A 16,767-nucleotide genomic window follows, 5' to 3' on the forward strand; every position below is an offset into this window, starting at 1 on the left:
AAAGAAATTACACGCTGGGTAGGCCTGTACATGCAAACACAGCGGTGGAGGAGCATTCTTATACGAGTAGTCGAGTTGCACATGATGATGTTAGTGCACCAAGTACCGAAATGCATGAGAGTGACAATAAATGTGTTTGAGGAACGAGGATGAATTGAGTGGAAACAACAGAAATACGAGTTGTTTGACGATCTGTGAAAAGGAAAGCAGCCAAAAAAGCTTCGCAGTGAAAACCTTAAGACGGAGAAGCAAACTGATGGCTGTTTGGGGAGAAAAGATTTTCCTCTCAGGTCTTTAAGATTGTGCTGTATGATCATTACTGATATGAAATTATCACACATTTTAAGGTAGGCGATCAAGATCAGGACATTTACTGTGTAGTGTCCCATTTGACGCCGCTTTACAACACTGCCTGTTGCGCAGCCTTAACTCACAGCACATTGTTTTCCAAAATTGTAACAGGAGTTTTTGTTTTTTATGCCTAAACCCAGATGATTAAATCGGGTTGCACATCATTCAAAATTGAGCTGAAGCAAAAAAAAACCTTTTGGCCCGCGCATCTTTGACGAGAGCATTAACGCTCTGGCTTGCTCAAACAGACCTGAAATATTTCCCAAATCTTCAAGAAATTCAGAATTTTTTGACAGGTGAAAAAAAGGTCAAAACAGTTTTAAACATTCGGCGGCATCATTTTACTAAAACTTCTAAGTCTGATTAAATCTCACAAAGTCTCAGATAATACATTCGATAAAAATAGACCTGATATTTTTAACTAAAGCTCACAAGTGTATTAGACCAGGCAGAGCCTCGGGGTATTTGAAGGCTAAAGGAGGGTTTTGCGTCAGAGAAAACAACATGATCAACGGCCTCTTCATCACAGCTCTAATCAGCCTCCAAAAGGGGTTACTGAAAACTGTCGGTCTGTGTTAAGCAGTTCTTCCAGGTTTGGCTGACCAATATTGTGTAGGCAGCGAACAGGAAAAAGCGGTCAGGCTGGAGGACAGGATGATTAGCCACTCCAAGCCCTGGCATCATGGCCTCCCCAGCATATGAGACATTCCAGCCCAGTATAATGGCCTTATTAGGATAATGGTTGTAGTTACAGGCTTCGTCTTCTCCCAGGTAATTCGATATATTTGCAAAGTGAATAGAAATGAATACCTGCAAGTGCTTTTTGTCAGACTGGAGCTTTAGTGTGGACATGGAGCCAATACAGAGGCTATTTTTGTTTGTTTACACCAAGTATAATCTAACAAATGCTAGGCTATTATGGCTAGCAAATCATCTTTCTCTCTCTCTCTCTTTCTCTCTCTCTCTCTCTCTCTCTCTCTCTCTCTCTCTCTCTCTCTCTCTCCACTGTCCAAATTGTGTTAGGCCTTTGATAGATTTTGTGGTTGGCGGGCTCACTAAGTAAACCTGGCCAAATTAATTGGACATTTCAGGTCCTCTGGACTCTTTAAAACCAGCATACTTCTATTGGCTTGGATCTGCTGGACGTGTCACAGCGCCGTCTAGGAAGAAAATCATGCGTGCTTCCCGACGAGACCTGATTATATGGTGCATAATGTGGTTGCATAAACCTAATGCCAAGCCATTGAAGGTCTCTAAAGAGTTTATTTTCCAACTTTCTTTTTTGTCCCACAAGAACTTGTTCTGCCGAAAAAGTACAGAGAACTTATTGTATAAGAGAGAAACGAATTAGACTAAAATCTGTGTAACTTAATGTACCAGATGTTGCTGGGTTTTCTTTGGGAGAATATGGGCTCTTGCACTTTCTGTTCAACCTTTAATTCATATACAATTGAAAATGAAGCAGGCTTTTAAAGACACATGACTGGCAGGGAAAAATATTATTTGTGGCAAGCAATTAGCTCGTTCCAGTCAGGACCACTTTTGTCAAAAAGAAAACTTGAATGCAGTATCAGTAGGTTTAATTTGGCAGCATGGTTCTCTTCTAGAACCAAGGGGCAGTGAGCCAAAGGCAGGGGGAGCAGTCGTGGCAAAGACCCTGTCTAGCGGGGCATTGAGTCGGGTTCGGAATGTAAAGCAGGAGGTTGGTTGCAAGACGGCAGACGACACCTTGGCTATCATTTGTCTGGTGTGTGAAAGTAAATCAGCTGAGAACTGCTGAACAGCTGATCACCAGCTGATCCTATATGCAGCCGCTCTTGGCCTGACTGAACTATAAGGCACGCCATGCTGGGCTCCCTCAACACTTCACACACAGAGCCGAGTCCACAGCAACAAATGCAAAGCTGTATTACATTAATAGCATCTTCAGGACAGATGCTGTTCAACTTTAACGGGACATGAATATCCTGTGAGTTCAGCTTTAAAACATGCACATCTTCTGATCAGTGCCTTGGGTCACAGCTGTTATGCTGGACATAGTTCTCCTTGATGTTCTAAAACTGACGCAGCAAGTGACAAGTCCCACAAGTTTTAAATCTGAACCGAAAGGAACCTGGAAAGATTTTATTCGGTGCAGGAAGAGTCGTTTCCTTTGATGGTTTTGATTTTCCTCAGACTGAATTTGACCTGATTTGGCTTTTCAGACCATGTTAGTACCTTCTAGAGAGCACGACGATGTTCTCTGAAGTAGAACCCTTTGAGTGGGGAGATTAAACTGACCGCTATTGGACTGAAATCTTCTCGTATGTGGTGTGACGTGACGTCAGTGTCGTTTAACCCCTAACGTATGTCACCCTCCATGACAGGAAGGAGCGGTGGTGGCCCTGTTTAAGATCTGCAGGCAGGACCGCTTCAAAGACCTCTACGCTCATGCGCTGAGAACGGTGGCCTCCATCTGCTGTGTGGAGGAGGGCATCAACCAACTGGACAAGGTAAAAATGAACAATAAACGTTTACGCGGACCTAAAACAGTGAGAGAAAGTGTGACCTTATGATAATCCTGGGGTCAGAGAACTGGGAGCCCTGTGTGGACCTGTGTGGTCCGACACACCTGGTGGACCACAATGCTCGGCCCCATAACTGTAAATGGCTGTCTGAGGGTTAAAACTGGGTTTTTGGGTTGGGTTTAACATGAGTTATTTAGAGAGAGGCAGGCATTAAGTTTATTTTTTAACGTTGAGCTGAACTTGTTTTTCAAGAGTACCTACATTAGCTGCTTTTGTGATGCGTTTCTGAATGAAAGTCAGGCAGAACTTCTGTTGGAGCGTGGAAAAGTAGGTGTATCCATATATTGAGTGATGGTGACTTGAAAAAAAGGCCGTCAGAGTGAATAAATTTGATCCCTCAGGTCCATAATCACAACATTTAGAGTAAATATAACCAGGCTTGAGGTGGTAAACAGCCATAGAACCAGAGTTCTGCTCGCCAACAAATGGTTCTTCAATGCTAAAATGGTGAAGATTGATTGACAGGTGAATGTCGTGACATTGCAAGATAAAACTGGTTGTGCTCCATGCATGTTTAAGCATGTTTCATTATTTGGGAAGAAATTTTAGTGTTTGGTATTATAAAATATAGAGAAATTGATTTTTAATATATACATTTGGCATATGTTGTGTAGGGTAGGAGCTGAAGAATATATTATTTTACTAATATAGAATATGACAAGGGTGTGTGTGTGTGTGTGTGTGTGTGTGTGTGTGTGTGTGTGTGTGTGTGTGTGTGTGTGTGTCAGTGTCATAAAGGAGAGATGACATCAGTCTCAGTCTTTCCAGTAAAACACCTTGGCTCCCTCCAGTCCACATCGATTATGTTTGTACCGAAGCAGCCAGTTGTTCCAGTACATTCTTCGCCCCCCACGTCCAGGTTATGACTGGGATGATGCTAGTTTATTTTAAGAGGTGAATATATGGCAACAATGGCAGTAGAGGAAGGCAAGAGATTTTATACTCACAACTGGCAGATTTGATTGGATGTGCCGCAGGAACTGGCAGGGAGCTCCGATCTTAAAAGGGACATTCATGTCTCATAATGAATAATTTATGTTACATGTAGCTTTAGATTGTTTAGGAGGCTTTACTGAGTCACTCTGCTGTTTTCAGACTTTCTATTTACTTGATTAAATTGCCATGAAGGAGTTAAAGTAGTTCAGTCACCCTTTGGCACAGGAACCACAATTAAAGTCTGCTGTATAACTTCAGGAACAGACCCCTTGAGAAAATAACCGTATACAATGCAAACTGTGCGTAGGTATGTTGGGTTGGAGGTGCACAGGTGTAAGTATGAATACATGTATATTTATGAATTGCATGCCAATGTCAGGAGGATTATGCAAAAAACTTTGGCCCATACCACACCTCTCCACCAAGTTGGAAAAAAAAATCAGTGCCAAATAGCATCAGATTTGGGGGTAGATCAGTAAAAGTACCACTTGGTCCCAACAGAAAATGATGTTTGATGACAGATCCGTCCCAAATTTGGCCAGAAAGTCATGGCCGTCAAGTTTTACTGTGAGTTTTTGTTCATAAGTTTTACTTTGGCGAGGCAAGTAATTTTAAAATTTGGCCATAGAGTACAAAACTAACTGGACTCCACATAGCCAGATCTTTTCCAAAACTTCCCACGTTCACTGAAAGTCCAGGCCCGAAGACATCTTTTAGCTGAATTTAAGTCATTGTGCCACTTAGTGGTAAGAGGACAGAAACCTGGTGTTACAAACATGATTTGATTTACATCAGAATTGCACTCCTTAGTCTGCTCCTCCCTGATCAGGCTCAGCCCGATGCTCGGAGGGCCCGCTCACTGCAGCTTGCAGCTCCTATTAGGGGAAAGGTTTGCAGAGGTGTGCGCTCCCTGACTGCTTTCTAGTTTCAAGTGTGGCAACTGAATTGTACAGTAAATACACAAGGAGATGACTCACCATCACCAATGAATTTTCCTGGTGCACGGAGATGACATCGCGTTTCTGTGAGGTCACGACCACACGTGTCAATATGTGCTACTTATAACTGCGTACTCTGCGTTTGTGTTTGCACGTTAAAGCTGAGGGAGGAAAAAGCGACGATGAAGCCCTCTTTTTTTGTGTGTGTGTGTGTGTGTGTGTGTGTGTGTGTGTGTGTGTGTGTGTGTGTGTTCTCTATCCAGAGTTCAACCAAAATAAACAACAGACGCACCTGTGTCAAGCACGCTCTTTACAGCAGGACAAACATAACCTGACGGTGGTGAATAATGGTGCCATAATGGTGCCTCTGTTCGCATGTAGTGGAGCTGGAATAGCATGAATCATCCAAGTGTGAAAACTCTTTAGCAGGAACCAAAGTCCACCCCAGATTAGCAGCCTGGTCCCGGGAGAGCGGCTGTCAGGCACGTCTACGCTTCGAACCGTTCACCGGCGGTTGCTCAGGCTTGAGAAACACAACTGTCACTGTTGATCAAGAAAAGAGGCCGGTTTGCACCTGCACTGCTCATTGGTGGATACGTTGCATTTTATCCCCAAATGGAGGATTATGTAATCATAACATATTAATTGGGAAAGTATTCATGATACGCAAAGCTTCTCAAGCTGTACCCACAAAAATAACTTCCACTTAAAGTAAAGTATGCAGGATTGATGAGTGGCTTGAAGCGGCGATTTCAACCTCGTTCTCACATTCATGTTTTGAGTCATCAAGGTGTGTCAATAAAAGTAGAAGGTGACATCTGCTGGTCCAGACCTCAGCCAGGTTAGACCACCTGGCCCCCACACGCTTAGGGCATTTTCATACCTTTATGGTTTAGTCCAGGGGAACTGAACTCAGGTCCATTTACCCTGTTGGCCCTCGGTTTGGGCTCATGTCAGCACAGCAGTCAAGCACAGATGCAGATCAACCAGCCGGGCTGAGACCTCCTTGAGGAGATGATCTCAGTCCGTCTACATACAAACTCCGCTGGACTTGTTTGTTCTATGATCCCGATCCGACCTTGATCCGACGGGTACGCATCCAGCATTCTTGGATGAAACCAGCCCCCATAGCCTGCTGCGTGCACCGATGACACTCTACGTAAACTCTTCCGATGACTGTCAGTCAGCTGTTGGCTTTGCAACATGAACCGAGGAGTTACCTGGAGCTGCCGCTTCATTTTCAATAACTTTAAGACATCCCAGAAAACAAGTCGTCCTTTATCTGCCTGCAAATGAGCCATAGGTGTCAAAGCGCCATGAAAGAGCAGAGACTCCTTTGCACAGCTGTCCTTTACAGCCAATAAGTCCATTTATGTCACAATCCTCTAAATCTCATCCTCCCCCATCTCCTTCATCAGCGGTTCTCCCCAAGGATGAGTTCTGAGCCCCCTCCTGTAAACACTGCTGACCTGCTGAGCCAGAGTCTTATAGTTCACAGATGACACAGCAGTGACGCAGGAGAGGCAGGAAGTGAAAGAGCCTGGATGGGTATTGTGAAGTAAACAACCTCTCCATGGATGGGGGCGGGGGGGGGGGGTGATTGTGAACCACTGGAGGACCAGAAGCAGCCAGCAGAGTGCAGAAGGCTCACCAATGCCTCTTCTGTCTGAGGAGGATGAAGAGCTCCTGAGCGGTTGATCCTTCCACAGCTGTGTGGCGGAGTGCATCCTTGCTTCTTGTATTACTATTCATGTGTCTATGGATGTTTTCTGATGCCCATTTTGAAGTATCGCGTTCGAAAAAGCTGACGTAACAGTGGCAAATGTTATTACTTGAGGTGTTTTTTTTTGCCTCTTTAAAAAAAAAAAAAACACTAAATGCTTAAAACAGGAGATGAAACGTCCTTTGTCAAATAAGCGCTGACGAATCTTTTAGATCATTTACAACTTGTCCAGCTGAAGGTGATTCCTAAAGACTCCTCCATTTTCAACTATCTTAGCTCCAAAACGGTTGACAAAAACACTCCCAATGTGCATTTCCATATTTGTGACGTAGCCACGGTTTACTTAAAATTCACTCTGCAATTTAATGGAGTCAGAAGTACCTGAGCTGATTCAGACAGACTGTCACCTCAGGGACAGTCAAGGCTACACTGAAGATCATTTGCAGCAGTCTTCCTGTCACCACTTACATTTACATTAACAGGTGCAGGAAAAGGCCTCATGAGGGAGCCCCCCGCCCCCATCCTGGCCAGAACCACAGATTCTTCCTCAAACTGGACACTCGTGTGTCTCACTGAGACAGCTGCTGCTATCACTATTGTCCTGATCATGGCAGCTGCTCGCTCGGCCCACTAGGCCACCTCCTTGTCCTTCAGATGAGTGTCTCATCCAGTACTTTCTGTACTTCTTGCTATTGCCTTTCATGTGCAGACTAATGAAAAAGTCACTGATGTGGTACGCGTCTGGACTCTGGAGCATCTATGCATGTCAGCGCCGCGTATCCCAGCATGAAGACCAGGCTCATTTGAGGACACACTCCACCATGCTACGTTAAAATACGCTCTTTGTCAGAAAGTCCCAATTATGTTTTACATGTTCACAGGCTAAAGTAACACAACAAAAACTGTCTCTGATGAAATAAACTTTTCTATGATTGTTACAAATGCATAAAAGTTATTTGGTGTCGTCCCTGAGTGCATCATGTGGTGTACGGTAAAGGAGAAGTTGGGAACATCTTATTTTCGGGAGGAAGAAGTATGGGTAGGGATGGGGGGGGGGGGCAGAGGACGCAGAGAAACGGAGGTGTAGAGAGTGGATTGTTCCACGTCAGTGGGTCGCACTGGCACAGTGCTGCTGACGTCCATAGAGACGAAAATAGGGAATTGCCCTGCTCAGCGCATTGATGCTTGTCAGCAGATGAGACTGACAGGTGTGGCTGGCTGAGAGCTGACAGTTTGCCTCACTATGGATGCTTGTCTCTAAACTTTTGTGTTCTAGAGGGATGGTTGGTGAGAGCTTCCCCTCTAATATACTTGATCTACAATAGACGATAAATAGTGCAACAATGAGTCCACTTTATTCATGAGGAAATATTTTCTGCAGTATCAATTAATGCAGTGTTTCACAGGTGTTGTAGTGTCTTTAAAAACCACAATCCTGCAACTTACCACGATAAAATCATGTGTTTATTCGTAGTCTGGTTGATAACCAGTGTTTGGTGGGTTCTCAGTCGGACTGAAAAGATGCAGAGCAACAAACAGCAGCTATCGTAAAGCCTGAATGAACTGTGCAACACTGCCCCCGTGTGGAGGAAAAACTGTACTGCAACTCGGATATTTACTCCAGTTCCTGCTCAGTTTGATTTAATAATATTCTGTCTATCTGCGCTCCTCCTCCTAAGTGATGATGCACAGACTGTGGATCAGTGCCAGTGAGATATACAAGAGCTCCTCAGTGGCACAGTCACCCCGGAGACGATCGTTAAATTATATTGGCGTGTTTTAATTATGATGGCTTTATGGGCATTGCTGGAAGTTTTACCCGACTCTTGACACCTGGCTGTCTGAGTGGAAGGCCAGTCATGCCACTCATGTTTAGCCAGCCCTGCAGTGTTGAAATGACTTGATGAGTGAGGCGGTCCCGGTGGATGTGACTCAATGAAATCAAAATCCTGATTGAAATTCTTGCTTTTATTTTCCATGAGTCCAGCACACTTTTGGATTGATTTTCCACCTTGAAAGGTTTTGCTCCGTAACCTTTAGAGGCGTTGCTTGATGGTCCGTGACATTGATGTTAGAGCTTCACTTTGCTCAATAATCTACTGATAAACTGCACCGGGGGTCAGGTTTCATGGGCGTTGCTTCACCTTTAACTCAAAAATGTGTCAAAGTGACTTTGATAGGATGAGTTACAGTCATAAAAGACTTTTTTTTGTTGTTGTCTGAGCAGAGTATTTTATTATAGATCTGATCCATAGAAAAGCTTTTTTATTTACTAAGTGTGAGCGTCATGTGTTGAGTTTAATCTTTTTTTTTTTTTAATTTGTAAATTGATTCTTGAGGTTACACACCAGATCGTCTGAGCCTTAGAAAACTTTCTTTTTTATTTTAAAGCAACACGTCAACTTTTTGGGAAATACAGTCGTCCACCCCGAAGTCAGTCAAAAAGATGGATACCTGTCACTTTGCTGTGCTGCATTACAGAGCTAAGATAGTGGTTATATGCTAACCTGCCAGTCCGCTGCCATTTATTGTGCTAAGCTAACCAGCTGTCAGCTGGTCCTTGTGGGGTCTCAGCTTCCTAATGCAACACAGAGAAGAGAAGGGGATCCATCTCCTGACAAATAAGTGTAGTTCCCAAAAGTTGTCATGCTCCTTTGAATCATATCAACTGAAGTTGGTGTACAGAATGAAATCTGTGGCTGTGAGGAAAAGTGTAACAGCAGGTTACAACGTTCTCCCGCTCTGGATGTGATGTCACTCACCCTGGTAGTGTTGAGGGAAGTGAAAATGATCCATCCTGTGATTCAGAACTGTTCCCAAACCTCATGGCTTCTTCCTTCCATAATCACCATCTCCTCGCTGTAGGAAATGAGCAGTGTGTTTCACACTTGAAGAGCATGGAGCGCTTGTTGTTGAAGACCATACGCATATAGGTCCCGCTATCTGTGTGGCCTGTGGATGAAATGACAGCCATGCCTTCATTGGAACTCACTACTTGAATAATACAGCAACCTAAGGACAAGCATTTCTACAAACTCTCCAAGCTTCACTGACTCACATATTACTGTGATTTTTAATTCCACCCCGTCTCTTGTCTCGAAGGACTGTTAGCACACCGTCGCTCAGACCATTTAATTGATTCCAGTGAATCGTTACGTGTGTTTGATGTACAGGTCGATGGGATTCTGTGCCTGGCAGACATCTTAACCGATGAAAGCAGCGTGGAAGCAGCCAGGGCCGAGGCAGCCGCGGTGGTGGCTCAGATCACCTCTCCTCATCACACATCCACACAGCACCTCGCCAGCTTCCTGGAGAGCATGCACGACATCGTCACCGCGCTCATCAGTGAGTGGCCGCTAATGATGTCCCCCTGTCCTGTGACTGGCAGTAGGCCTGACCGTGGATGGCTCATTTCATTCTTTACAGTAAATAAGCAGTGAGTTTTAAATTAAAGAGGATGTTGGACGTTTTACTTCAAATGCTTATTTTAACTTTTTAAAATGATTAAAGTCGCCCCTCCAGTCTGAAGTGCTTCTGTTGCCAAGTTGGAGCCTCCTGTTCAGAATGTTCCTGCAGCTCCACAATGAAGGCTGGGCGTGTAAATTTTCTCTGATTTTAAGAGGCGGTCCTGTAAGCAGGATTTGTGACTTGACAAACGTTTTGGAAGCTGATCTTTGTGCTTGAGCACAATATTGTTTAATGTGAGACTTGCGATGACAGAGATTTGGAATTGGTGTTTTTGATTAGATTTTATTTGAATTGCTGCAAAAGTTGTGTAATACAAAATGTACCAGTGGAACTCCTACATTTTCAGACCTCCCCTGATCTGAGTGCTGATTACTCTCCAGATGAAAGACGCGCTGTGTTTGCCATTAGAGCCTCCAACACTTGCGCGGCCTCCTGACTAATTAAAAGTTCTCTACATGTACAGCAAATGATAAAATCTGTTTAAAAAAACAAATACTCACCTTGTTTCCGCTTGTCACCAACACCAAACTGGTGTAATATGAATAAACCATTTGCATTTCTTCTTGAAGAGGATTGTTATGTCAGAAGCACCGCAATTATATTTTTCTTCGTGTCAGAGCTGTGCGAGAGCGCCTCCTGTGGTGAGGTTTTCCTCCTGGCGTCTGCAGCTTTGGCCAACATCACCTTCTTTGACAGCATGGCCTGTGAGATCCTCCTGCAGCTCAACGCCATCCACATCCTCCTGCAGGCCTGTAAGGACCGCCAGAGGGTGGACACACCCTACTCTAAAGACCAGGTACACACAGGACACTCCTGAAGGGTGTCTGAAGTCCTAAAAACATCTTGTGAGTTCTTAAAACGGTTCTCAGAATGTAAATGAACGTCACTGCACATGTACAAGGGAAGCTCTTTTAGATAAATGTATAGTAGAGAAACTTACATGTTTTTGTTTAAATCTCAGGTGGTGACAATCCTAGCAAACCTCTCTGTCTTAGAGCAGTGTGCACCCGAAGTCCTGCAAGAACAAGGTAACCAGCTGTCAACTGAATGACTTTATTCCTTTGCAACATTAAAATAAACAGAAAAAAGCAGCTGAAGACTAAAAAAGTAACGCTGTTCATAATGGAATTTGAAAAAGTAGATACTTACAATTCTCTATCCCTTTCTCACGTGACTCTTCTATTAACATATTTCCAATCAAGAAAAACAGCTGTTCCCAAATGTGTTCATGTAATAGTTAATATTTTAACAATATCCCCAATTAAAGCCCCCCTGCCTGTCTCAAAACACGCTATGGAATATTTCCTAGGGGCAAATTATGTCTCGCTTATCGAAGTTTTAAATTTCTCCAGATTCTTGAATTTCAGTGTGCTTGACATCATTTGGCTTTTAAGACAAAACTGCTACTAGGGGCAAGAACTACACCAGATTCTGTCAGACCGTACCACAGTGCGCGCGAGTGTTCAGCTGGCAAGCAACGTCCTCAAGGTGGCAGCAGCATGTCATTTCTGTTGGAGTAGAGCGCTTGAAACGTGAAACATGAGTTGGTGTGTGAGACAGAGAAAATACGGGCACCTTAATGTAAAACATTCAAATCAGTTTACTATCAATAGCATGTTCTGTGGGCGTCTCATCTGTAAGAACGTCTTGCCTGTTTCTGGTCATTTTGGGCTCGTATGTTTTATATTTGGACTGGTTGTCGTATGTTCACACCAGGTATCGAGCGACTGCTGCTGCTGCTGGGAGAGAAGCCGTCCTCCTCCAGTCCATCAGAGGGTGCAGCCTGCGAGCGCGTCCAGCAGAAAGCTGCCGTCACTCTGGCCCGTCTGAGCAGAGACCCTGAGGTGGCCCAGACCGCCATCCAGCTCAAAGGTACCGCTGCCTCTCCGTGTCACGGTACACACAGCTGTTAACACTGATGGTTATCACCCCACGCACAATCATCCATGGAATTATGAAAAATGTTACTGGATGTGGGTCTCAGTTCCATGGAACGTTGAGTAAATAAATACAAAAAAAAAAAAAATGCTACAGTATTTATTAATGATTGAAGGGTAAAAGAAAAACTTTCATATTTACAACCAAGAAAGGGGGAAAAAAAACAACTACACAAAATATGTTTTATTAAAGCACATGAGGACAAGAACACTAGAAAACACACACACACGCATTTAGTCAGGTTACCTTAAGTAATGTAGTCCTACGCCTTGTAAACCTGATTTATGTTGATTCAGCGATGTTTTGGGCTCCATAGGAACGAGGAAGACATGAAACAATGCAAGACTGTGTGTATTATTAGGGCCAAAACGGATGTTTTAGTACAAGATTTCGATATAATCGAGTCTCACATCCATTTGTGATTTAAAGAAAACAAACAAAGTAACTGTACCTGATGTCCTGATTCTGTCTTCCACATGTCACAAGACTGAATAAAAGCCTCTAATACACAAATGTTCTGTACGTCAGTTGTCCAGCAGACCTGCTGGCTCATGGGAAGCAGTTCTCCATGAATGCAGTTCTTTATGAAACGCCACAATTATGTGAATTAGCCTATTTTATTCTTCATGGCAAGACTCACAAAGTGACAAAGATACAGAACTGTTAAATTGTAAAACGTTAACCCATGTGTTCTTGGATTACACAAGTAATTTTACCCTGAATTTCCATGGTAACGATGTCTCAGAACTGGACAAGCTTGTGAGGAAATCTGTCCTCTGTGGTCTTTAGCTGTTCCTCGTCTCATTGAACTGTGCCGTTCCCCTACTGAGAGAAATAACAGCGACTCAGTGCTGGTCGCTTGCCTGGTAAGTACAAGTGTTTGTCTATTTATGTGTGTGTGTTTGTGTGTGTTTGTGTGTGTGTGTTCACCTATAAGAGCAGATATGAGGATAAAAAAAACTACTCGTGTTGTGAATGCGAATGTCACTCACACACCCAAACTGCCCATCACAGCAATACTCCTCAGTACACTTTCAGCTGGACTTGCTATGTAGTACTTCTTTCGTACGAGCTGAGGGCGTCATGCCACAGACCTGCACGGATAACATCAGAGCAGCAAATGACCAATTTAATTACATCCACAGGGCAATAATTGAAAATTGAACATGTATTCGAGTGTGAGTATCTTAAAGCAATGTTGATCGCTGACTGGTTCACACCATCTCAAACCTTATATGTTTAAATATGTACATATCATGAATAATATTCCTGCCCGTACTTTATCCTCCCCTCATTCTGATCATCGTTATTAAGACCAGATCGTGACGCCGATCAGGGTTTTGATGGTCAGGATCTTAATTGGGCTGCTTGGCTGCGGTGAGAGATGCCCTCCTCTTCACTGTAACCACGCTCCTCAAGTCCATTCAAATTAATGTGATTCTATTTTATCCTCCGCGCCAAGGGTTAAATAGCGCATTTGTAGGTTGAGGATTACTATCTTCAAAAGGCCGTGTGATTTCACAGATCATTTGTAAAGCTAAATGTAAATGCTGGAGGCTCTCCTGGCTGCGCGCGCGTGGAATCACATGAGCGCATGTGTGATATGAGACGTTTCCACTATCAAATCTGGAAAACAGTAGTTACCCGTCCAGTTGCGCGTCAATACACAATGCATGTGTGTTTAATAAAGTAATATACTGTATCTTTTGTGTGCGCTAATGTCACTGCTGCCTGTGTGTGTGTGTGTGTCTGTCTGTCTGTCTGTCTGTCTCTCTCTCTCTCTAGGCTGCCTTGAGGAGGCTGGCAGCAGGGTGTCCAGACAGCATCGAGGCAGCCGATCATCAGCAGCTGATCAAACCGCGGCTGGTTGACTCTTTCCTGCTGTGCTCCAACATGGAGGAGAGCTTTGTATGACGGCCCGCACACCAAACACTTATGTGGAAAACTAAACCAGCACGAAAGATCATGTGCTGTTTCATGGCACCGAGAGGACTAATGAGCAGTTTCACTTCAAAACAAAGTATCTGAGTGGGGTTTTTTTTTTGTACCTCCTGACTGAGGCTTTGGTTTGTCATTTCCTGTGTGTGAAGATTTTCAAGGACTGAGCGCTCAGACCAGGGTGAAGCTGCATTGTTTTGGTTAAGACATCGACAATAAGTGCAAAACCCATTACCCTTGGGACTCAGTAATCACATTGCATTGAACGTGTATGCGTTTTTGGGTTTTTTTTTAGAAAACAAGGTAATTAGCTCATTTTATTCCACAATATTGCAGTGATGTTGTGAGAGTACATGCTACTTTTTCAAGCTACAAGTATAACCTGACCTGAACACTTTATATGCTACAACTGTGCAATTTTTTTGATCTTAACTGAGTATTTTATATAAAGTATTTTGGCTACAGCAGACAAAGATGCTTCTAGAGGATAATATAATGCCTCTGACTTAAATGATGATCGTGCACATGATGACGTGTGTCCCTTTTGTACCCCTTGATTCTTTATCTTTTTCCCAGATAACCAGTAGGAATACAATTAAATTATTACAGTTGGGTGAAACATGACATGTTTTCAGCATTTTTTTTCTTTTAGTATTTATAATATGATCAAAACATACATCATGAACTATTTGACCTTGTGTACATTATTTTGCTTGTGCATTGTATGGCCTTTAGAGTTATTTTTTACCATTTGCCATTCATCTGAATTACTATATATGCTACTGGAATTCTCAGCTCAGCAATTAATGGTCTTGAATTTGGCAAAATGCTTTTATTTAAAGAGAATCAACATTATTCTATGCATTGCATGAAATAAAGGCAATCATCAACCTGGTGTTCACTTCATTTTAGTGTTTTGTAACAAATGCTGCTTACCTCATTTTTCCCTAGGGGGGGGGGGGGGGGGGGGGCCTAGTGTTTGTCCTTGCAGCCCTTGAATATTTGAAGTGTTTCATCCTTGTTGTCCTCTTGCTGTTGCGTGAAGTTTGATTTATCTTTATACTTTTGCACCGGTGTGGCTGTCTTTGCGCTGCTAAGACGGCCGGCAGTGAGGCTACTCTGCCACGGAGTTGAGGTTATTGGTGTTCTTCAAACAGAGGCCGCTGCAACGGCGCAGATCAGTTTAGAGGTGGAACAAATAAAGGTTGTGTCACTGAACGGAGCTCGGAGCAGAGAAGTTGATTTGGAAATGAATCTACGGAAATGCACTAACACCAATCAGCGGCTGTGATTTGTGCTGCTGTGACGTGCCGTTACGTTCCAGTGTCTCAAATGCACCTGAGTCGTTTTGATGCTGAAGTGTGAACTGGCCTTTATTGGTGCTGATGGAGAGCTGTGCTTTATTCTGATGATACCCGACGCCGGAGCTCTCTACCTGCTGGAGACGGTGCTGTTGAAAGCCAGGCAGGTGCTTGAACGGCAGCAGGAGTGATGACAGACAAACTCACGGACATCATGTTTTGGCAAAAATGCACACAATCGTGATTCAAAGTGGAGAAAAAAGAAAAAAAAACCTAGACAAATTACTTTGGAACATGGCGAGAACAGAACTGCAGCTGCATGGATAAAAATGATGCCCTGATAACGCCATGTCTGTTTTTAACCAGTGAATGTTTCCCCATGTAGTCAACAAACACCGGCATGTAACGCCATGGTCTTAATGCAGTATGAGAATATTCATGATCCTGGAAGCTAAAGTTCCCTGGAGGGCGTCCCCGACTAAAAGCTCTCCCTGAGGAGCTCCGCTTGACAGGAGACGCATGAGTACCAGGTTCAGAGAGAGAGAGAGAGAGAGACTTAGGAGCCAGTGGGTCCCAACGTCTACCAGTGGCTCAAAATGTACTCATCTCAGTTCATTCATTCATTCATTCTTTCACAATGGCTTTGAAAGGAGATAGGGAATTTTTAGATACAAAGCAATCGAGACATGACGTGATATCAGAGAAACGTGCAAGCTTATCTGCAAAACTTCTCCCTTATATGATCTTGTCTTTGATAAAATCTCATTTTTCCATAAGCCTTCCTCTCCTTGGAGAGACAATTGAGGGCCTTCTTGCTTTATCTGTAGCTTCTTTTTCACCTAAGGGCACATGCTGAGCCTGGACTTGTTACACTGCAACCCAGCTTTGAGACAAATGAGCGGCTTTGTGTGTTCGTGTGTGTGTGTGTGTGTGTGTGTGTGTGTGTGTGTGTGTGTGTGGTGTCCAGTGTACACGTGGGACTGTGTTCAGAGGCCTTTGTGATAGAATATGCCCCTGCCTCGATTTATGGAGCCCCAATGAAATATGTATCGACACGGAGGAGAACTAAACAGAGCGCAGGTTCCTTTTATACTGTTTTGGTTCTACCATGACCATGAGACCGAGTACTGTGAATGTGAGTTTTTCTCAGTTTTTACGCTTTAGAACTTTCAATTTCCTCCTCCTCCACTTTCTGCTACACTATAGTGTATTCTTGCAAACCTTATTGTGCTCATCAGTTTCCAGTTTGATCAGAGCTCCAGGGTGGAAAGTTGAACAACAACATAACCGATTCAAAATGTTCTCAAAATCTGGTGTAATTTTAGCAATACTCTACCATACCAACTACAATAACGCAGTGCAGACTGTGTACATCTGCCAGGTATCTTCTTTTTTTTCTCCTTTTTCCTAATCCTGCTCAGAGAGCACATTCCTCCACCGAGGAGGCTCCAGAACATCATTTTTGAGATATCCAGCTGACAAACACAGCTGTCAGGTTTTAGAGGTGATAGGCAGGAGCACCCTAACGCAGACACATGAGGTAGGGAGTAATCATTCACTGAAGTAAGAAACACACATGAACTGAACTCACGAAATCACAATTCCAC

At 43.5% G+C, this 16,767-nt stretch overlaps 1 protein-coding gene across 3 annotated transcripts in view; it reads left to right on the plus strand.

The window, feature by feature from the left end:
- The window catches only part of insc (INSC spindle orientation adaptor protein), a 51,745-nt gene extending 37,002 nt beyond the window's left edge, over positions 1–14,743 (plus strand). For all 3 annotated transcript variants that reach the window (XM_086207907.1, XM_086207908.1, XM_086207906.1), the window contains 7 exons: positions 2,718–2,843; positions 9,689–9,860; positions 10,601–10,779; positions 10,945–11,011; positions 11,700–11,855; positions 12,711–12,787; positions 13,707–14,743. In XM_086207907.1, coding sequence (XP_086064033.1) covers positions 2,718–2,843; positions 9,689–9,860; positions 10,601–10,779; positions 10,945–11,011; positions 11,700–11,855; positions 12,711–12,787; positions 13,707–13,835 — 906 coding nt within the window. In that variant the 3' untranslated portion in view covers positions 13,836–14,743. The remainder of the gene's footprint in view (positions 1–2,717; positions 2,844–9,688; positions 9,861–10,600; positions 10,780–10,944; positions 11,012–11,699; positions 11,856–12,710; positions 12,788–13,706) is intronic.
- The last annotated feature ends 2,024 nt before the right edge of the window (positions 14,744–16,767 follow it).

Source organism: Aulostomus chinensis, chromosome 7 (assembly GCF_037954235.1).
Source record: "Aulostomus chinensis isolate RoL2024-O1b breed Wild chromosome 7, RoL_Achi_v1.0, whole genome shotgun sequence".
In the NCBI taxonomy this organism is placed as follows: Eukaryota; Metazoa; Chordata; class Actinopteri; order Syngnathiformes; family Aulostomidae; genus Aulostomus; species Aulostomus chinensis.